Consider the following 22,851-nt stretch of genomic DNA (forward strand, 5'->3'; position numbering starts at 1 on the left):
TGACAAAGGGCTTATCAACTAGTGCTAGTTTAGGCCATGAATCTCCTTCTGAAAAAATCTATATAAAGCTCACCAATTAATTCTGTTCAGAAAAGAAAAACATACCTGCGTCTGGATTCGAGAAACTTAAATTCTTGTCAAGTTGTAACATGATGAAGCCGTTGTTCTTGTGCCTGGTTCTCATCAGCACGGTGTTGGTGCTGAGCAGCGTCGAGGCCAATGCCCAGACGCAAAAGCCCAAATTCATAAGCTATGAGGTCTTTAACCCTTGCAACCGGCCTGGCGGTCCCCACCCAGGTTGCCCTGGCGCACCACTGGTGAATCCCCGTAGAACTCCTGCCAATCCCTACACTCGTGGCTGCTCAAACATACAGCGCTGCCGCACCTAGATACACAAAATGGCAGCAGAGAGGAGGAGCTTCAGAGGATGGAATCAGGCAATATTCAAGGGGAGGTGTTTCTTATAGTATATATTGTTGTGTCCTTGAATTGAACAAGGCATTTTGTGATGAATGATACACAATTCTTGTATTTACGAGGCATTGCAATGAATAAGATCCTTCTATAGTTACGATATTTCGGCACGACCATGTAAAGGTGCAGTGCCACTGCTTTCTTTCACATGCATTATTTACGTAATCAAAATTCGCCATGCAAATGCAGCAAATCTCACACATAGAGACGTCAACCTTTGTTCTCATCAGCTTCTCAATCAGATTCTCTGCCTCCCTTTTTAAGTTTTCCACACATATGCAAAGTTTCAAGGTCGAATCCCATCGCGAAACATATTTCTCTGGATTCTTTTTTCTTTGGATTTATGGTGTCAGGTCTAACGGAGACAAAATTCAACTGAAAATACGTTGTGCAGTCAATGAAATATGACCTGATTTGAAGGAAGATTTGCGATCTGTGTTTTCCTCCTTATTCAAGAAAATGTGCTAGAATCAGCAACCTACCTATACTTGCTTATAACATATCTCAACAACTAAACCAGCACTAACGAAAACTGAAATGATTCAGCAAGTAACATAATCCAGAAATTACCTCTTTGGCTGCAAGCTAAAAGGTCCACTGCAACGGGAATCCTAATGTCCACAAATTTACCACCAAGAATTTGCCTAACTGCCCTTTAAGAATATCATGGACGTAGTATCATGTCAAAAGCACTCACATGGCTATTCCTAAATGCCGCTATCAATTTTTCTATTGCATGAATGAGATGGTCGCATTAAAGAAACAACAAAACGCGATTGAAAGCAAGAGGAAAATAGGAGGTCACATGAAAAGAAAACAATTTACATCCAATTTCGCTTGAAATGCTATCATCGGTAATAGAAATTGCAACAAAAAGTTGCCCTTCCCTGTTGCGTATCTGGACACAGTCATGAAGTAAACAAAACAATAGCGCGCTACAGAAAAGCGTGGTCCACACTCGCTTAGATACCAAAACAAACACCACACAAATCTTATAACTTCATTTAGGTGACAAAGGTGATCCAGCAAGTCAGAAACCTCTGGACATGTCTTACCAATGGGTGGTACTTGTAAAGATCAAAGAGTTCATCTTTAGAAAGGATTTGTGATGGTGTGGTCATAGGGCTTTTGGTTCATACTTCTCCAATCTCGAAGTTTCCTAACTTCAGTTTTGGAACCGTTTCAATGATATGAACGAAAACAGCATATTATCCTGCAACTCGTATCCTATACGTGATTTGATTATCGAAGAACGTGGTAGAGAACATGTGGGGGCAATGAATTAACTACGGTGCAGCAATGATCAAGATAAGCAATTCAGCTTTCATTACCTCTGTCTATTCATCATGAAAATATGATTTTAAACACATGCAAAATTGGTCAACAAAATTACAACAGGCTGACATATTAAGCTAGCTCAATCAGAATCCCTGCACATCTGAAGAAAATTGTAGTTCTAAGGGGGTGTTTGCTGCAGCTTAAGTACCGTAGCTTATGACTACTATTTTTTTTAGGTCCCCAAAGCTGTGCCGAAAAGATATGGCACAGATTCTACTTTTGGCCTATGCACCTGAAATCCTTAAAACACTGATTTTGAAAAAGCACATTTGTTCCCTTACAGACTAATATTTCCCCCCATGCACAAGTACCATACCAAACAGGGGTATCAGCATGGTGATGCACCTCTACACTAAGATCTTGAATTTTCCCGTGTTGCGCTTGATCAATAAATGGCCTCGAGTTAAGCAATGAACAAAACCTGCATATAATCACTGCATGGCTCTTGTCATACACAGTATATATATATATATGTTCATATCTCTATTACCACTTCTTTGTGACCAAGTTCTTAAACAAGGGAATCAATAAACATCAAGGAATCCAGATAAGGGAAAGGGAACTCTTGTATTCCTTGATATATGAACAAATTTTGAAGAAGAGGAATCTATTCAACTATGAAAGAAAGAATTAGTAAAAATAAAGAAAAAAAAACTGAAAAAGATGATTTGTGTAGTAAAATAACTCAAGTATCAAAAAGCAAAATAACTCGAAGTATTCATTGATAAACATGGTGTAAACAGTGTACAAAGCTCTCTTGCTATTTAACTATGGCAATTTGCTACTGTCCTTCAACTTGAAAGAGCTCGCGAAATCTGAATGTCCACTTGGGGTGGTTGTAGATGTGTAAACATTTTGAAAACTCCTGCTCATTGAGAAACTACCTTCACCAGATTTCCATTTTTGTAAGGCTTGAGGAAGGCTCATGTGGAGGTCAATGCCAAAGCTGTCGTCTTCAACACGGGCAGTTGGTTTCCACTGGTCAACAAGGGGAGCCAAGACAGTAACCGCGTGACCCATATCTGGCCGCTGAAATGGCTCACGAGCAGTGCAGTGACCCGCTAGTTCAGCTACTTTGCATATGCTCTCGAACATTTCTTCATCTGGATCAAGTGTGTGGTCCAGAGATTTCCTGATGCTATCTCTGTCGTTGAGTAGCCTTCGAAACCAACTGACTAAATGACTTTGTTCATCCGGTAAGGTATCATCTAGTGCTTTTCTGCCCGTGATTATCTCCAACAACACCACCCCAAATGCAAAAACATCAACCTTTGTGGTCACTTTTCCAGTGGCTGAGGAAACAATAAGGCATGGTTCAACGAGCTTGAATACATGCTGAATTGAATAGTACTCCGAACTAACACTGAAATCAACTTAAAGACCAGGGAATATGTGCTAATGAGCTGAAAAAATTTCGAAGGCAGTTTACAGTCCACATACATAATGTGCTAAAACGTGCTTGATTGTAAAATGAACCAAGAAAAAGTATAAAAAAAAAAAATTCTCTAAGGAAAATGTAAGGTTAGCATTGCTTATAAACAAAAAACATATCTCAGATTAAGTATTTTTCAAGTTTTCTGTAGTACATAGATGACTTTCAATTGACTGCTAAGAAAAAAACTTGAATTGATTAATAGATTGATAGGTTCTGGATCAGTAGACTCAATACGAAATTGGCAATATTAACGCAACCAAATTAGCCCAAACAATTGATAGGTTCTGGATCAGTAAACTCAATACGAAATTGGCAATATTAACGCAGCCAAATTAGCCCAAACATTTCAAGACAGAACCAGCTGACCAATGCAATTAAACAAGTTCGGCAAATAATCATGAACTTGTGCTTACCAGCGTACTCTGGTGCTAAATATCCGAAAGTCCCAGCTAACTTTGTCTCCACCGATTGCTTTCCATCAGGCGCATTCCTAACCAAGCCAAAATCCGACACCTTAGCTCTCATGTCGTCTCCAAGAAGAATATTAGAGGGTTTAAGATCTCTATGGATGAAACTCTGCTGGGCTAAGCTGTGTAAATACTCCACCCCTCTTGCAACGTCTAGCACTATTGCGACTCTTTGCTTCCAAGTAAGCGGGGAAGCCCCCATTTCTTCGTAATCAAATAGATGTTGGGCCAATGTTCCTTGAGGCATATACTCATAGACCAAAAGCCTCTCATTTCCATTGACACAGAACCCATGAAGTGCGACTAAATGCCGGTGCCTAACCTTAGATAGAACGGCAATTTCAGCCTGGAACTCGTTCATCCCCTTTGAACTCACCATGGTTGCTTCCATCCTTTTCACTGCTATCACCACCCCATCGTGGAATTGACCTTTATAAACAACCCCAAATCCACCCCGACCTAATATGTTCTCTTCACTGAAATTGTTTGTAACTTCTCGCAGCACGTCTATCGGAATCACAGCATTGCTACCATCATAAACTTGAATATCACTATTATCAGCACTGCCTTGACTTGGGAGTTCACTTCCAAAGCCACCGTACTCAATAACAGCACTATCTTCACTCTTCTTCGACTTGTTGGTCCCATTTCTAGACCCTTTTTTAATCCATTCGTATTTGCTATTCCGATTCTTCACAAACCTCCTATAAATCACCAACGACAAAACCACGATAACAATCACAGCAGCAACAATCGTAGCAACAATTACCCACCACGCTACAGTCGACTTATTCTTACTCGGTGTCGAACCAACAGTCGTTCCAGTTCCAGTTCCACCAGACGAACTACTTGAATTTCCATCTTCTGATAATGCCACTTCTTTTCCTAGAAACGGATTACCGGATGTCTTCAATGTCACACCGGAGCCAAACTCCGGTACTTCCCCAGAAACATTGTTGTTTGATATATCCAGAAGCCGGAGTAGCGCTAGCTTTGTCAATCCAGGAGGAATAGTTCCAGTAAGATTATTATCATTCAAAAGAAGACTAGTCAATCCTGTGAGGTTAGCAATGGCTGGAGATATCGTCCCAGCCCAGCCCTGTTTCCCAAAATTAAGCACGGTAACACTCCCATTGGCATCACAAGACACAGATTGCCAACCTTGGCAAGGGTCATTCCCAGTCCAAGACTCAGCCAAAGTCATGGGGTAACCCAATGCCCCTGCAACTTCAAGCAACACATTCACCTGCGAATCGCAAGGTACTGGACTCGGATTACAGAAACTGTTCGTCGTTCCGAGACTCACCTGGACCCCATCAGCAAACCTAGGTTCCGGGCCCTGTAATCTATTGTTCTGTAACGACACATTAACTAGCTTAGGAAGAGTAGTCAGAGAAACCGGGACAGGACCGGTTAGCTCGTTATTCCTCAGTTGTAAATCGAACATCGAAGCACACTCGGATAAATCCGGAATGGGACCGGAAAACTGATTTAAATGAAGCCAAACCTGAGTCAATTCCGGCATTAAGCCCAACACATCAATCCGACCAGATAACCCCACAGCCTGATTGTTCAACCACAGGTTCTGAATCCCTGATTTCGCAAACGAAGTGGGTAAACCCCCGGTTAGATTGTTATACGAGAGCCTAAGATTTTGAAGGTTCGGGAACGAGCCGAATACGTCAGGTATTTCGCCGAAGAGGTTTGTGTTACCAGCGTAGAGGGAGGTGAGGGTGGTGGAATCGGAGAGGGTGGGAGGAATGGTCCAGGGGGGTAGATTGGGGTTTTCGGAAATGGACAGGGTTTGTAGGCTTGTGAGGTTGGAGAGGAAAGGGGAGGGGATGGAAGAGAAGTTGTTGTTGTCGAGGGAGATTTGTTCCAAGGAGGGGAGGTTGGAGAGGGAGGGGAAGGGGCCGGAGAGGCGGTTGCGTTGGAGAGAGAGGGATTTGAGGCGAGAGAGCTGGTTTAACTCGGGGGGTAATTGGCCGGCGAGGGATTTGGAGGGGAGGTTGATGGAGGTGACGCGGTCGGTGGAGTCGCAGGCGATGCCGGTCCAGTCGCAGGGGTTTGCGGCGGACCAGCCGGAGGGGGCTGGGGTGAGGGATTCGGCGAGTTTGGTTAGGATGGATGCGTCGGAGGAGGAGGAGGAGGAGGAGGAGGAGGAAGCAGCGGTGGCGATTCTTAGGAGGAGGAATAGGAGTTTGATTGGGTGTATTTTTCCGTGTTCCTCCATTGTGGCGGTGGTGGTGATTGTTTAGTTTTGTTGGTTTGGCAATGACACAGAGAGAGAGTGAGACGGCGGAAGGGGGTGGTTTGTGGTGGAGGAGAGAAGTGGACGGGTGACCGTTATTGAGGTAGTTTGATCGCCGGTGAACTGCATGATTTGTTTGTGGTTTGAACCATCTAAGGCTCTGTTTGGAACTTGAGAAAAGGAAAGGAAATGGAAGGAAAACTTAAAAAATTTCTCACATATTGTATGATTGAAAGAGAAAGAGAGAAGAAAATAACAATTTTAAATTTTAAGAATAGTGAATTTTCTCTTTCTTTTTCTTCTCATTTTCTTCCCACTTTCTTTTCTTTTCCACAAGTTTCAAATAGAGCCTAAATTTTTTTCCGGGAAAATTTCAAAAAAATCCCTGAACTTTCTGACAACTCGCAAAAAAACACCTGAACTTTCACTATTAACAAAAAACACCTAAACTTAGCATTCCGTTAACAATTAGACCCCTACCGTCCAATTCCGTTAGTTTGTAACGGATGGAGCTAACGGAAGGCGTTAACTTCTTCTTCTTTTTTACTTTTTACATTCAAAAATTACTTTTAACTCTTTTTTTTTTTATTGGTAAATAAATATGTAATAAAGTTTTTTTTTCTTATTATTTATCGAAAATTACTTTAACCCTATTTTTTATTTTCAAATTTTACCTTTCCCCCCTCTCTCTCTCCCCCTTTTTTTCTTATTAGAATCGACTCCACACCTCCAATTAACCCCACAACCAACCGCCTAAGCCTTAGCCACAATTTCAGAAATTCAAAAATTCTTTTAACCTCCTCTGTGTAACCTTTTCTTTTTTTTACTACTTTTACTTCTAAAAATTACTTTTAACTCATTCATTTTTTAGTCATAAATAAATATGCAATAAAGTTTTTTTTTCCTTTCTTTTTTCCAAAAATTATTCACCCCCATTTTTTAACTATTACGACAATTATTTTAACACCCCCTGCTTCCCCGCACCCCTCCCCGTTTTTTTTTTTTTACTTTCAAATTTAACCCCACAACCAACTGATAGAGGAATTTTAGGTTTCTCCAAACTGATCGGTGGAGAGAAGAGGGGAGAGGATTTTCATCAGTGGAGAGAGAGAGAGAGAGAGAGTATTTGAAAGTAAAAATGTGTCTTAAAGTTATTATTATAAATAGTAAAGATTACAGTTAAAGTAATTCTTGATAAATAGTAAGAAAAAAAAACTTTATTTCATATTTATTTACTACTCCCTCCGTCCCTTTTTAAGTGTCCTGCTTCGTAATTCCAACTTATTAAAAAGACATAATCATTACACCTTTCACATTAACTTTTTCCTCCACTTTCTATACTTACCCATCATCATTACACTTTTACTCACTAACTTTTCAAAATAAAATCTACTTTTAGGGACAAAATAGACAATACACCAACTTTTACCCCCCCTAACTTTACAAAATGGACACTTATTAAGGGACAGCCCAAAATGAAATACTGGACACAAAAAAAGGGGACGGAGAGAGTACTAAAAATAAAGAGTTAAAAGTAATTTTGGAAGTAAAAAATATAAAAAATAAGAATGCTGAAAAAAAAGGAGGTTAAAAGCAATTTTGAATTTCTGAAATTAGAGCTAGAGCTTTGGCAGTTTGATTGGTGGAGTGGGGTTAAAGTTCTAAAAAAAAAGAGGGAGAGAGAGAGAGAGAGAAGGGGAAAGGTAGAAAGTAACAAAAAAGATGGTGGTTAAGGTTATTTTTGTAAATAGTAAAAAAAAGAGTTAAAGTAATTTTTGATAAATAGTAAGAAAAAAAAAGAACTTTATTGCATATTTATTTACCAATAAAAAAAGAAAGAGTTAAAAGTAATTTTTGAATGTAAAAAGTAAAAAGAAAAAAAGTTAATGCCTTCCGTTAGCTCCATCCGTTACAAACTAACTGAATTGGACGGCAGGGGTCTAATTGTTAACAGAATGCTAAGTTTAGGTGTTTTTTTGTTAATAGTGAAAGTTCAGGTGTTTTTTTGCAAGTTGTCAGAAAGTTCAGGAGTTTTTTTGAAATTTTCCCTTTTTTTTCCCTACGTTACTGTGATGTCCACCTCGGGAGAAATTTTTGGGTGCCATAGGGTATATAGTATACATGGTACCGGAGCGCACATCCGAGCAATCCAAACTTGTTTTGGATAGCTAGGATTTAGAAGCTGAGATAGAAGAGAGAGTGCTCGGATTTAGACCGTTCAAAACACATTTGAACAACTCAGATGCGGACTGAATACCGCCACTGGTATCCAATTTGCACCAAAACACTTCTCCCACCTCCGAGTGTGTAATCCCCACACTAATGTGTAGCCAGATTCGTTCCTAGGGCATTGAATAATTTCTACTCCTTAAAACCAAATTTTTTACCAAAAAATGTCCCCTTTTTTAAAAGGAAAGGCTACCGATATGGCCGTTCATTTATGTAATTGACAGTTCAGATTTAAACCGAGCAATTGACGATTTAAATTTGTATGTGTTCAAATTTAATCCGAGCTATTTATGCCGAGATGAACGATTAGATCAGCTAGTCGACGTTGGTCTACCGGGAGATGGTCGGCATTATCCTCTTGTCTCCGTTTTTTACGCCCAAATTGTACCTTACGGCCACAATTCTAGTCTGGTAGACAAAACGAAGCCGCCATGACTTGTTAAGTTCCGGCCACAAATTGTGAATTTCATTTGATAGCTTGAGGGCCTGTGAAATCTCGCCGCTCTCGTCGCCATCTTCTGATTACAATTTCTCAGAGAGAGAGAGAGAGAGAGAGAGAGAGAGAGAGAGAATGGCGAAGGTGAGATTCAGCTCTTCATCAAAGGTCGCTTCCATATTGCTTCTGTTGGCTCTTTCCTCACTACTAGGTGATTAATTTACCCTCCTATGTTTTTCCAATTGTATGATCTGGGGTGAGCATTCTCTACAAATGATCAATTTCAGAAAGAGATAGCTATTATGAGGGAAAGAAAATAATAATGCCGATTTCAATACTGACCTTACTATCCGATGAAATAACGAAAAAATACTCCTTTTGTCTTTCAGTTTCTGCGAAGAAGACGCGGGATGTAACTGAGTTGCAGATCGGCGTAAAGGTAATTGCTTTGAATGTTATGAGTGCCCGTACTAGCTGCGAAAAAACATTTAGATGCAGATTTAGAAAATTTCTTCATTGTTGTGAGGATTTCATTTAAGCTGGAATCAGTGGAGTGTGTGTGTGTGTGTGTGTGTGTGTGTGTGGGTTATGTGAGCTAAATATATGGGAGACGTTATCTTTGTTTATGATTTTGCTTACTTGACTTCTGGATCTTCCTGATGTTCTTGCAGTTCAAGCCCGAGTCTTGTAACATTCAGGCGCACAAAGGTGATACAATCAAAGTGCACTATCGGGTGAGAGATGGCTATGTTCTGCTCTATTGTTGGATAATCATCTTACACTCTGACAATAGCATTTGTTTCACACATTAAGTTTGTTTTATATATGAAGCTAATAACCATATTGGGATATTGGATTGGATCCGCAAATTTGAACCTAGCAGGCATAAGTAGTTACACGCTTATGGAGGGGGGTTTGAAACGCAGCTACAGTAATGGGGTTTAGTTTGTTGGTGGATCTCCTGCCTTAGAATGACTTGTTTCAATCGACAAGACATGGCTTGTTACCTTCTATTGTGATCAAATGATGATCGTATCAGGATGTATTGCCTATGATTTGAGCATCAGATATTAAATTTTGATGCTGCTGTGCATTTTGATTAGTAGATTTTGTAGGCACAGTTGAGACATTTATCAGTTAGAAGAAATTACACTCCTTTTCTGTAAAGTATTGCCTTTCGGCTTTCAGGATAGGCCTTCTACTTTGAAGTCTGAGAACAAATATGCTAGTAGATGAATGTAAGTGCATCGTGGTCAAACATAAAGGAAAATTAATCTGCCAAGCAATAGAAAAAAAGAAAAAGAAAAAACTCACTGGCTCCCTTATTCACTATGTTGTGATTTAACTTTATAATTGTGCATCTTTGTTTCTTTGTTAAGTCCTCTCAATCTCTATTAAAAAGAAAAAGAAAAAACTCACTGGCTCCCTTATTCACTTCATGTTTCTTGATCTTGTGATTTAACTTTATAATTGTGCATCTTTGTTTCTTTGTTAAGTCCTCTCAATCTCTATTATAGTTATCTGCCCCCTCGATGTTTTTCCTCTTGTTGTAACTTGTAAGTTTTATACATGCGTTCAATTTTTCTTCTCTAATATATCATATGGTGTCACCAACTCTTCAGTTTCATGTTTACTATCCATCCAGCACTGTAAAGCTAGATTCCAGTTTTTCTTCTCACTGATTCTTACTCCTTTTTTATATGGCTTATCTTGGCAGGGTAAACTCATTGATGGAACTGTATTTGATTCCAGCTTTGAGAGGGGTGACCCAATTGAGTTTGAACTAGGCAGTGGTCAAGTGATTAAAGGTCTGTGGAATCTAATGGTCAATTACTATGTGTGCAAATGCTCAGCAACTTCCTTTAAACACAAAACAAAATGAAAGTGAAGTAAGATTAGATTAGGGTAAATTACTTTTGCAGCCAAATTCTTTACCATAAAAAAGGTGGATTTATGGTATGGATTAGTATGTTCATCATACCTTCTTGTGAGTGGGAATGATGGATAAACTAATTTCAAGTACATAAAAACCAAGAAGCATCGCATTTGGGTTTAAGAATCGTGAAAATAGAATTGAAGATAAATTCTACTTTTTGTACAAGTTCGGAAAATGGGGTACCGGCAGTAGGATTTTCGGAACAAGTTTAATTCAGCAAGACAATGGAGAATTGGAGATGGACTCGAACATTATTTTGCTGCCTTACATCTCACACTTGAAAGAAGACTTCAGAGTTCAGACACGCTTGACAGTTTTTTTTTGTGCTAAGCACTTGACAGTTAATATCAAAGGAAAAAACTATTCCTTGCATTTTCCGTAAACAGCTACAATCTTTTTTTAGGCTACAATGTGTCAAAGAGAAAACAACATGGTGGCCACATGTTGGTTCATGCCACAAGCAGGTGTTGTGACGTGGACAAGATATGCCAGCATTCAGTCATCTTGGGCATTTCTGGATTAGGATTCGTTATCGTTATAGTTCTTTTGTTCATAGTTTTTGATGATGAGATGCAAAATGAACTCTAATTTGATTTTGGATTGTAGCTTTTTCTCAATAGCATGACCAATAGACATTAAGTACTGCACTTGTCTTTGAGTTTTGTATGACCATACCGGAACATCAACCCCACCACCCTGAAGTTACGTGAAGTGATTTCAAAGTAATTCACGACAAAGCTTTAAAAGAAAACAAACTGAAAAGGTAGATGCAGAAAAGTAAACATACAATAGGCATTGCTGCACTTTGTTTCGATCATCCACATGTCTTTTACTTAAAAATTATTGGTTTCATATGGTAATGTTTCTTGTAATAGTGCATGAATGTGCTTGATGTTTTAAAACAGGTTTGAACTTTGAAGGATATCTGCATTCATATTTCCACTTAGTGAACTTCCATTGTCATTGTGAAAGTATCTTTTGTCTAAATAACTCCTTCCTTCCAGGGTGGGACCAAGGACTATTGGGAATGTGCGTAGGAGAGAAAAGGAAGTTGAAAATACCTGCAAAACTTGGTTATGGGGAGCAGGGATCACCACCCACCATCCCAGGTAATATCTGATGAGTTTATTTTTTTCTTGCAAACCTCTTGTTGGAGCAAGCATAATTTGTAAGTCAGAGGCATGAAAGGAATTCAGATCACTAAGTATATTACGAAGTCCGTAAGTGTTATACAGATATACTGTCATGGCACAGACTTAAGACTAAAGAGAGTGTTGTAGGGGGCCATCTTTCCCACAGAAACCTAAGGTTTCTTTGACAGTTATCTTTCTCACAGTGGTTGTCCCTGAGGCCTGAACGCCTAGAATCCAGTCTAACTTTTGGTTTCCTATGTTATTTTATTCTGCCATAAGTGCTCTATTTTCTGGGTAAGAAATTAGCTTGAATAAGTAGCTTTCATGACAAAAGTTCAGGAAAGTCCAGTCCCAAGTCGGTACTTGTTGACTAAAATATTTTACAAGTTAGTTATCCTTTTTTTTTTTTGCTCGGCAAGTTAGTTATCCTTTTGCTTAGTACTTTTGGTAAAGTGATACTAGTAGGGCTCATTAGCATGCACTCTTCAGTTTTCAATAAATTGCAGTCTCTTGATTTTACAAGAAACGAATGCTTAATATTGCTGGTTAGTGGTTGTACATCTCTCTCTCTCTCTCTCTCTCTCTCTCTCTCTCTCTCTCTCTCTCTCTCTCTCTCTCTCTCTGTTTGTGTGTGTGTGTACTGTGTAATCATGTATGTATGTATAAGTTGAAAGCTTGCAGCTTTGTGGAAAACCAGTCACAGCCATAGGTCACCTGGTCAATGAGTTTCTATTACGGTTTTCTGCTCTAGCATGAGTAGAAGCTTCCACAGCCATATGTCACCTGGTCAATGAGTTTCTATTATGGTTTTCTGCTCTAGCATGAGTAGATTTAAGCAACACTTTTTTTTCTCTGTGACTAGTTTTATCTATGTTTTATATTGCTTTACCATCCATTCAGATTTGATCGACTTGCTATATCCGCGGATGGTATGTATAGTAATATATCTGTGACTATTCACAGGTGGTGCAACCCTTATTTTCGATACCGAGCTTGTTGCTGTGAATGGGAAACCATCTGGAGGTGAGGAAACAGGTGACAGTGAGCTATAGAAAAAGCAAGCTGTTCTCCAGGAGGTTTCCTAGTAGCTGGATTCTGGGCGACTTGAAGGATTGATGCCTTGTCACTTTTGTAAACCAGATAGATATTCAATTTCACTTTGTGACTTAAGATATTAGAAGTCCATGCCTAGTAATTGTAACATGAGTGAGGATATTTTCTTATATTTTTAGCATTAACGCGTTTGCAATGAACTTCGAGTTCACCGGTTCTTTCTCTGGATCTTAGCTTCGCCCTGGAATCGCCGTTTCGCTTGAATAACTGCTCGGCTTCCCTATCAAATGATAGGAATTACTGTGCCAAACTAAAAGTTCATTTATTTCGCTCCTACGAAGTGATCTACCTACGTTACGTTCATTAAATTTTGTTATACTCCAAACATTAATGGATTGGATGCCCGTGTTTCTTATTTAGTTTAAGGGTTTTTTTTTTGGCCATTTGTTAATCATAATCTACACTATCTTAAGAGACTTGGGAGAGGGGAATGAGGGTTACGGGAATCGAACTCTGCCCGTTTGCATGAGAGTATGTAAAAGAGGCCAACTATACTTCACTCCACTTGCAGTTAAGGGCTTAAACTAGATAACATCTTTATTAGTATTTTTATTTTTTAACAAGAGACTAACTTCCATAAGAAAAAGGACCAATAAACTAAGAAAACATTATCATGTAACAAAGCTGCCCACTTGGTGGCTTCCTCATGCCATGCTTAAAAGGAGCTAACCCATGCAGTTGGTTGGGTGCCTTCCACCCCAACCCCGCCGCCCCCGGTTTTTGTGTGTTTGTGCAGCTAATTGGAGGCCTCGTAATCTTTTATGAAGTTTCTTCGGTTAAAAAAAAAAAATGATAATGCCAAAACTGTTTTTGTTAGTGCCAAAATTGTAATGCCTAGAAGCGATATACCTTGCACATGAGTACAAGGCTTTTATACACTTCATTTTTGGGAGTAATAATAAAAAAAAGAGAGGATGTAATACATCCATCATTCAAGCATTGACGTACTGGATTAAGAAATTCTTTAATGGTGTCCAGTTTCATATTTTCCAATGGTTAAAAGAGAGTTTTTCACGTGATGGAAGAGAGTTACAGTTTTATTATTTATTTTTTATATCAATAGTCGTGCTCATCCCATATAATACTACCCAAAAAAGCAAACAAAAGAAAGGAAAAACGCCACTCGGAGTTGTCTAAATTCCTTTACTCAAAAGTGTTTTCGTTTTAGCCGTCCCTAATATTTTTGGGGCCTTAGACCGAACTTTAAGCTAGGTTTGGGCCCTTTACATATTTTTATGACAAAAAAATAAATGGTAAAATCAATCGAACAACGGAAAAAAGAAAACATGTACTAAGACGTGGCCCCGTTCCGCTTAACTTTTTCTAAAATAGATGAAGAAGTCTACACAGAATCCTGCATATTGGTAGAGTTAGAAGGGAGTTAGACTTCTTCGGGATGGGAGATGCTGCCAAGCACCCCATGCTTAGTAATGGTGCCGAACAGTTGATCCGGTCATTCATCTCGGCAGAATTAGATCCAAGCCGTCCGTTGCTCGAATTAAGATACGAACCGTCAATATCTCCAAGCTTAAATACATAATATACGAAGAATTAAGGTCAAATTTTCCTTGCATATTGGTAGAGTTAGAAGGGAGTTAGACTTCTTCGAGTTAGGTTTTGGAATCTGCTATAACTGTTTTGGTGATGGTAGTTTTAGCGCATTTGGATTAATTTATAGGAATCAATCCCATGATTCAATAGTGGGAGCCAATTAAACAACTCTACTATCCATACCGACCAAATACACCGACAGTACGTACCGATGGCACGTAGAGCACACTCCGAGCCTCGCATAGATGATTTGAGCCATTCAATAATTTCAAAAGAAAAATCAAGTGGGCTTGTGAAAAATTAGATCAATCTGATATGGTCATCTAAGTGATGATAATCTGATTATATTGCAAGTACTTGGGGCCACCCCATGCATAAAAACCCTTTGGGTTAGCAAAGGATGGTGGAGGTTGGAGAGATTAGTCCTATGATGTGCGCAAGCAAGGCCAGGGACCACTCTTAATTACCGGAAAAAAAAATACACTCCCATATGTTATTTTTTGAAGTATGTTGGTTGTACATGAATTATTGGAATTATAAGACATACGCATTGACTATTGAGACTAAATAGATCAGTTGTGTGGACCAGCGTGCATAGGAGTACTAGTTGCGGGGGTTAGCAAAGTGTTTATACTAGTAGTCAACAAATTGTTGAGAGGTTGTCTAAAGCCTTGAATCGCAAATCTATTGAGACTAAATAGATCAGTTGTGTGGACCAGCGTGCATAGGAGTACTAGTTGCGGGGGTTAGCAAAGTGTTTATACTAGTAGTCAACAAATTGTTGAGAGGTTGTCTAAAGCCTTGAATCGCAAATCTGTCCCTCGTGGGGCTCGAACTCCGGCCTCCACTGTAGCCGTGTCAATGCCAATCAGATTACATGCTAATAGTCATCTATCGATTTTATTTCTAGAAATGTGGAGATTCTTACGATCCTATGTTTTATGGTGAGTCTAGAAAAGTACCTAGTCAAATGAAATTCGTTTTCTCGTAACTAATTTACTTATTTGATCTTTGAAAACCAAGATTTTATCTTTAGATATTTCATTCCAAAATCTAAACAGAAAATAGTCAAATGTGGGAAAAAAAGTTGCATTCAAGTTGGTGTTGTGCAGTAAGGTGGACAGCACCCTGCTGCGCACCTTCAAGCCATCGGATCGTACATCCGACGGCTCGGATCTCATCTCGGCAACCAGTGATCGAGAGTCATTCATTGCCGAGATATGATCCGAGCCGTCGGATGCACGATCCGACAGCGCAGAAATGCGCAGCACGGTGTTGTGCATACCACTGCAGAGCACCATCCCCCGATTCCATCATCATCATCATCTAAGTGATGGTAATCTAAAATACCATGGCAATCTGGTACGGTTATGGTGATCTAAGTGATTGTAAAATGGTCCTTTGTAAAATACCATCTACTTGTTTATATAACGGAAGCTATTCGAGGTTATGCTCGTCTCTTGTTGCGATATCTTTATTGTCTGATTTCAATTTCTTGCTTAAATCCTTTCGCAACGCTCACTTGTGAAGGAAATAAAAGATGTATCTCGGCATGAGAGGAATGCTACTTCTCTTTTTTTGGGTCCTCTTCACTCTAAACTACTGTTCATGTGGTGATTTAATAGCCGATACCTGCAATAAAACTAAGTATCCCAATCTCTGTATCTCAACTCTAAGGTCGAACCCGGATAGCAAAACTGCAGATGTCGAGGGCCTTGTCCGCATCGTTTTAAAAGTTATGCTTGCCAGAGTGAATGCTATTCTCAACCAAGTAAATGATTTACTCAAAAAGACGAAGGATCATGGTCTAAAACAATCTCTCACCATTTGCGCCTCGCTATATGGAGATGCTCTTTATGATATCCCCGAAGCCATACAGTGTGTGGGCAAAAATAATCCTCAAGCTGGAAGTGCAACAAATGGAGTTTTTGATGTAGCTGATACTTGTGAGGACCAGTTCGATGAATCACCCATCACAGCTGAGAATGATCTTATCAAACAACTAACTCTAGTTGCTCTTGAAATTATAAATACTCTTGGTTGATTGCTTGTTTGTTAACCAATTTCCTCCGTCCTTCCATATATGGGATGAATATATGAGTGAATAAGTTATTCATTTTCTATTACCTGTCTTTCCTCTTATTTTTGCACATTTAATTCAAAGAATCTTAAATATGTGATAGCCTTTTACGATTATGTGAGACAGTCATGGATGATTCATTAGCCGTTTCTATGAAGCATATGTATACAAAAGAAACTTGGATTGGAGCTCCATCTTTGTGATGCCTTGAAAGTTGGTCAAAGAAGCTGAGATGAACATAAGTCCTGAACTGTCCAAAAGTGAAATGGGATCAGGCATATGCATGCCTAAAGGAGGGGGGGGGGGGGGGGGGGGTGGGGGGAGGTCGGGAAAATGAAAGAACGAAACAAAGGCTATGAATAGAGGGGTGGATGCAGTGGTTTTATATATGTAAATTCGGCATGGAGTTGTTTTAGAGATTTAGGTAAGTGCTGAAATGGCACAAACTGATATGGTTTGGTAAGAATGTCCCGACGTGGGCTTTTATTATTTGGTTGGCAGTACGACATAACCTACATCCTAGAGACATATTGACCACTTGGGGATGAATGAATGTGAATTTGGTTGGTGTCCTATGCAATACGAATATAGAGGACCATCCTCATCATCTCTTCTTTGTGTGTTCTCTACATCTGTATGGACTCCCATTTTAGCAAGGAGTGATGCCTAAGGTGTGCCTATCACTTTTCCTGGAATTATAGACTGGTATGATCAAAATGTCAAAGGGGGATGGCTTCCACCACCATAAGGTGATGAAGGTGTCATTGGTTTACTGCCTGTGGAAGGACAGGAAACAAAGGATCAACCAAAAAAAGAACCTGAACAGAGACCAGCTAGGGATTTGTATTGGTAATTCTACGAGGGACTGTCTGTGTTCATGGAATAAGGTGGAGAATTCCTAGAGGAATAAGGTTTTTCGATAGATTGGATATTTTGCATGTTGTCATGAGAAAGAGCTGATGCCATGGGGTGATAGATTGTCTTGTATTGCTGATGTAGAACTTTTCTAGTAGCTTGTTTGTATCGCTTTGTTATGTTTTGATCTTATAGGCTTTGGTCTTAGTCCAGGATGCATGCCTGTAACCAGATGAACCTGGTGCATGAAAGAAGTCCATGTGAAGGGACTAACAAGACCGCAAAATTAACAGTAAAGCTACAGGTACAGCAGGTGGTGTACAGCAGCTGCGCACAGATCGCTTTTGCGCCCGTCTCGGGTCCCGCAAAGATGATCGGATGGCTTTTTTGTTTTTTTGTTTTTAATTTTTTATAGCTCTGAGGTCCTTTCATAGTTTTACTTGCTGAGACAAAAATCAGTCTTCATTGGGCAATTTCTTATCTCTAATCTTTTTGGAATGATTTTGGAAATTTCTTTCTAGACTCATAATTTGGTACTTAGCCCAATATGTTTGATTGTGGTGCTTATAAACTGGTGCCTGGTGGTTATTGTTGATGGTTACAGAAAGAGAAGAGAGTGCTGACCATGAGGACAAAGCGCCAAAAAGAGCTTCTACACAACGCACCAACACACTCCGGACACGCATATTTATGAGATTCGATTCAGATGATTACTCACTCACTCAAATAGAACATGCGTTTAGCAGGTTGTTAATTTCTTTTCCGCCAATAGTAATATCTTTCTCCATATCTTTAATTATCTGCTTGTTCACGATCTCTCCCGCACAAGTATGAACAACTCCTATTATAAGCAAAAGTAACAGGAATCGATTGCATTAAGGATCGTGTGCATTCGGGATCGTGTACTGCAGGTTTAATTTCCTTGGTTTATCAGTTCTTTGGATTGAGAATACGTTGGGGCTTCTTCACTTTTATTTTAGTTAGTTAGTTTGCTACTACTTCTGAATAGCAAATATACTTAAATGTAACAAATTAAAGTCGTACACGAAGTTTTATGGACAATTATTCCAAAATGTTGGTCATTAATTTAATGGTGAATCTATAAATTACAGTTGTAATAAGTAGTTTTCTGCAAAAGGGATGGTCGCATGGTTTACTCACCTCATCTATCCTAATGTCCATATTTGCATATATACTAGCTTGAATGATATATATATATATATATATATATATATGGCCCTCAAAGATATGTAAGAGACCTCTGCAGGTGTGTGTGTGTGTATATATATATATATGGCCCTCAAAGATATGTAAGAGACCTCTGCAGGTGTGTGTGTGTGTATATATGCCTGTCATCAAGCCCAGCTTGTTTTATTAGCTAGTGCCTTACACAATTCCCGGTTGGGTAAGTAGAATATATACCCGGGAAATGATTTTACCACTCTCTCTTTTATTAATGTCACTTGTAATGGAGTGGCGTTAATAAAAAGAGAGTGGCAAAATCATCGGCCTATGTACCCTGATCTTGTCAATCCAACATTTTGCATAATAATGTTAAAGAGTTGGTTTTCCATCACAATCTAGGTCAATTCAGATCTAGCTAGACTTTTACTAAGTATTTAGAACGTAGTTATTAATGCGTCATTTGCAATAGTCACCCATTTGCTCGATCGGTATAAATGATCAAAGATGGGTACGTAACAATCTATCCATGGCAAGTACCTGTTCACATTCCAATTAGATTTGTACATCCCATACGAGAGAGAGAGAGAGAGAGAGAGAGAGAGAGAGATCTTTCAAACTCAAAGTTGCATTTAACAGTTGGCCCAAAGGCAGTGTAGCAACAGTTTGTGTGGATTTTAAATTGAGCTGATAGAACCTCTTGTAAGTTTAATTAGCGAATTTCCGGTGCCTACAGTATTCCGCCTCCGGAAGAGTAGAATCTACAGTATTCTGCCTCTGGGAAGAGTTGAATTTACTAGTTAACTAGTATGACCCATGCTTTGAAGTATAGATCAAGTAGAAAGATTAACAGGACGATGGACAAAATGACACCATAATCGGAACGAATCATCCCAACGAGGTTGGTACTACCATTGACTTGGATACTGATCATATGCTATACGCTACCCTAAAACGAAAACAAAATTGGCTAGAAACCAACCAGAAATAAAAGAAGAAAATAACAAAAGTACTGATAAGATGGACGATAAGATTGTTTTCCATCTAATTAAATTAATTTCAGTTCATGCAGTTTTCGATCAATTAATAGCAAGAAAGTGATCGAGCAGCAGAAGATAGCACATTATCTATATATCGTGGGGAAAGCCAAGTTGAGGTTCCATTCTATCCAAATTTCCTCATCATAGTATGATAACTATTTTTTTTTTTTTTTGGAACACGATAGAAATGCATTAATATATGAAAACAGTTTACAAGGGAAACAAACAACAACAATATATAATCAAAAGACGAAAGGCCGGTGGTGGAAGAAGCTCAAGTCCAAAGCGGTATGTCTGGCCCTTATCTTTTCTTTTTTTTACTCAAACCGAAAGTTGAGTAAAATCTCCCTCAAATCCATTCCACTCCTTGAATATTTAAACCTATACTAAATTAAGTTTTGCTTAAATTTTTATTCAAATCTAGGGAGATTCAACATTTTTACTCAAATTTTACAAGGCTATTTTTTTCTTTCAAATTTACAACCATTCCATTTATAATAAAGCTTTTACTCAATTTTGAGTAAAAGTATGGGTAAAGCCTAGAAAATCAGCTCAATTGAATAATGGGGATGTTCAACTGTTGTGGTTTTTGTGTTCAATTGTCAAATTTGAGAGGAAGTTGAGTTCGTGGATGCAGCACCCAACTATATATTGTGTCATTTTCTGGCAATGGCAAGAATTAGGCTCCATTTGTTTTGGACGTAAAATAGTTTGGGGTAAAATATTTTACCCATTTTCCATTGTTTAGCTAGAAAAAGAAGGGAGAAAAGTATGTTGAAGGTAAAACATTTTGCACCAACGGGGTGAAAATGTTTTCCTCTAATTTTGGTAGTAAGTCATTTTTACATTTCACTCCCGATGGTCCGACATTTTCCAAAACCGCGTATTCCATTCCATTCTTCTCCCAAATCATATTACATACAAAACGAGACAGGAGGAGGAGGAGAGAGAGAGCCTACTTTATTAAAATATTTCAGAACCTACAATTTGTTATTGTTTTGGAAAATACTTTTCATGTGTCAACAAAACACCGAAAAATAAAAGTTAAAATTTTTTTTTTCTAAAAAAACATTTTACAGCGAAACAAACGGAGCCTTGTTGGCCATTTTACCCAAGCAGTGTGGATGCCCTTACAAACCATTCACATGGAATCTTCATTGTTTCGTGTGTCTACACTAATAATCTTGTCACTGTGTGTACATCAGACTTCAGTTCCAAATTTTAGTAACCTTATGTTTGGACATGAGAAAAATAAAAATTACGAATTCTACTGAGCAAAACAAAAAAAATTACGAATTCTCGGAGGAATTTGCGTGAGAAAAAAGAAACATGAGAAAAATATACCTTTAATTTATGAAGAAAAAAAAATAGTGCACGATATTTTCTTTCCATTCGTGATACTTTCAAAAAAATTTCAACCCAAACATAGCATGGGTGGTGCTAACGTTGATTATGCACCATTGATTCCATGCACTCAAGTGGTATTTCATTAATAGGAAATTATCTGCTTTTATCAAATGCCACTTTTTCATAATTTCATGTTACATAATTTTTGGAAATTTTTGATGGATTGGTTAGCTAGTAGGCAACTCAATTATTTGGTAAAGAACTTTAATTTTGATTTCTACCTGTATTTCCATAAATCTCCTTTTCTCGTTCATTTTATAATTTGATCATGTGATTCTTGGCTGGATCAAAAAAAAAAAAAAATCATGTGATTTTTGGCCTTTTCTTCTTAATTTTCCGGAAAAGGTTCTAGGTCCCAAATAAAATTATAGTAATTTGCTAGGGATAGCAAACAACAACACTTGGATGAACGTGGGCGATAAACACACCAAGCTACTTGAGTTAGTGTTTGTGTCACTCTTTAAAAACTCGTTTCAAAATCAGTTTGAGACCAAAAAAAAAATGGTTTAGCTACGCCACCAACCAAATTCTAATGTGATGAAATATAGATGGTTGGAAGGAAATTTACGCACATTTCGTTGGTCTGTTATTAGTTTTGGGAAGAAGAAAATTCTAATGTTTTATTCTTTTCCTTCTTTTGATTGTCGAAAAATGTTTTCTTCAGTCTTTATCACTCTATCGGTTATAGGTTAACATAGCATGGTGGATCGCTTAATTTGTCACCCTTTTGATATTGGTTAGTCTAATTATTTAATAGTTCGAGAGCACCGCAACGTGCATGGTGTTCTGGATTACTCGAACACCACATTATTGTAGAATCTACGATTAAGTGTATATACCCTCATATAAATGTGTGGTTCTGTAGTGATCCAGAGCACACCACGTGGCTGTGGCGATGCTATGAACACCACACTAAATTATTCGTTTGATTTGTGCAGGAACATGATCAAGAAAAGGCCCTCCTGGGAGAAGGAGAGGCGTGCGAAGTAATAAACTTTATCGATGAGTACGAAAAATCACCGCACCTCCCCCACGCCCCAGTAATTAGCAATGCAACTTCTAAAATTAAGCTTTTCTACGTATTGTATACTAACAGATTGTGTATTACTATTTCTTCTTGGAATTAAACTAAGTATAACCAGTCGTGCAAAAAATAAACTTGATGGATTATCAATAATCAGATGATGGAAATAAGACATTGAACAACAAATGACAAGGCATGACACGACATGTGCTTGTTACCGAGTTAAATAAGGCATGAGCTTATCATCGGGCTAGGCAAGGTATGATGTCACCAGCGTGTGCTTGTCAATGAGCTAAACAAGGCATGACATGACATGTGCACGTCGACGCGCTAGACAATGCACGACACTACATTTTCTTTTCACAAGCTAGGCATGGAAGCCCATCATCTCCGCCAACAACTTGTGATAAACTCACTCTTCCCCTGCCCAAAAAAACGACTTCATAATGTGTTTGTCTCCCTGCCATTTGGTGAAAAATGCATGAAAAGAATACACCTCTGTTATCGATTGGATGGGCGAATGCCTTTGTGGTTCTTTGTTAAAAAAACATCCACTAAATTCGTCTGTCAGTTTTTTATATCAATAATTGTGCTCATCCCGTATTATACTATCCCAAAAAGCAAGCAAAAGAAACGAAAAACGCCACTCGGAGTTGTCTACATTCCTTTAACGGTCCCACTGAGCTGACGATAAGTACACTAGAAGACAATGAAAACACATATTTCTGTGTACTTTTTACACTATTTAATAGGGGAGTTTAATTAGCCATCATTTTTACCCTACTTATTTAGATGTTCATCCTAATGTGTTTAAATACTTATCTTTTTATACTCAAATTCAATTAAATCCTAAACTACTCTTTCTTTCTTCTAATTTTTCAAATCTCTCTCTCTCTCTCT

The 22,851-nt window shown here is 38.5% G+C and overlaps 3 protein-coding genes and 1 long non-coding RNA gene across 4 annotated transcripts; 2 read left to right on the plus strand and 2 right to left on the minus strand.

Moving 5' to 3' along the window:
- Positions 1-2,375: 2,375 nt before the first annotated feature.
- Positions 2,376-6,104, minus strand: LOC131312707 (receptor-like kinase TMK4). The gene is made up of 2 exons (XM_058340648.1): positions 3,661-6,104; positions 2,376-3,104 (listed from the first exon to the last, which is right to left on the minus strand). Exons 1-2 carry the CDS (start codon positions 5,945-5,947, stop codon positions 2,581-2,583), a joined length of 2,811 nt encoding a protein of 936 aa, XP_058196631.1. The 5' UTR covers positions 5,948-6,104; the 3' UTR covers positions 2,376-2,580.
- Positions 6,105-8,516: 2,412 nt separating this feature from the next.
- LOC131312708 (peptidyl-prolyl cis-trans isomerase FKBP15-2-like) lies at positions 8,517-12,970 on the plus strand. The gene is made up of 6 exons (XM_058340649.1): positions 8,517-8,841; positions 9,020-9,069; positions 9,302-9,364; positions 10,348-10,438; positions 11,571-11,675; positions 12,663-12,970. Exons 1-6 carry the CDS (start codon positions 8,766-8,768, stop codon positions 12,749-12,751), a joined length of 474 nt encoding a protein of 157 aa, XP_058196632.1. The 5' UTR covers positions 8,517-8,765; the 3' UTR covers positions 12,752-12,970.
- Positions 12,869-13,519, minus strand: LOC131312709 (uncharacterized). The gene is made up of 2 exons (XR_009195950.1): positions 13,420-13,519; positions 12,869-12,981 (listed from the first exon to the last, which is right to left on the minus strand). It is a non-coding gene; the product is annotated as an uncharacterized LOC131312709 (long non-coding RNA).
- Positions 13,520-15,824: 2,305 nt separating this feature from the next.
- On the plus strand, positions 15,825-16,489 carry LOC131312710 (cell wall / vacuolar inhibitor of fructosidase 1-like). The gene has a single exon (XM_058340650.1). It carries the CDS (start codon positions 15,904-15,906, stop codon positions 16,405-16,407), a length of 504 nt encoding a protein of 167 aa, XP_058196633.1. The 5' UTR covers positions 15,825-15,903; the 3' UTR covers positions 16,408-16,489.
- The last annotated feature ends 6,362 nt before the right edge of the window (positions 16,490-22,851 follow it).

Source organism: Rhododendron vialii, chromosome 13a (genome assembly GCF_030253575.1).
Source record: "Rhododendron vialii isolate Sample 1 chromosome 13a, ASM3025357v1".
Taxonomy (NCBI): Eukaryota; Viridiplantae; Streptophyta; class Magnoliopsida; order Ericales; family Ericaceae; genus Rhododendron; species Rhododendron vialii.

Excerpts from the sequence above, each read along its gene's own strand:
- LOC131312707 (XM_058340648.1), bottom strand. The coding sequence starts at position 5,947 with ATGGAGGAACACGGAAAAATACACCCAATCAAACTCCTATTCCTCCTC. Across the intron at positions 3,105-3,660 it reads TTTAGCACCAGAGTACGCTG|CCACTGGAAAAGTGACCACA; the intron begins GTAAGCACAAGT and ends TTGTTTCCTCAG.
- LOC131312708 (XM_058340649.1), top strand. The coding sequence starts at position 8,766 with ATGGCGAAGGTGAGATTCAGCTCTTCATCAAAGGTCGCTTCCATATTG. Across the intron at positions 9,365-10,347 it reads CAATCAAAGTGCACTATCGG|GGTAAACTCATTGATGGAAC; the intron begins GTGAGAGATGGC and ends TTATCTTGGCAG. Across the intron at positions 10,439-11,570 it reads CAGTGGTCAAGTGATTAAAG|GGTGGGACCAAGGACTATTG; the intron begins GTCTGTGGAATC and ends CCTTCCTTCCAG.
- LOC131312710 (XM_058340650.1), top strand. The coding sequence starts at position 15,904 with ATGTATCTCGGCATGAGAGGAATGCTACTTCTCTTTTTTTGGGTCCTC.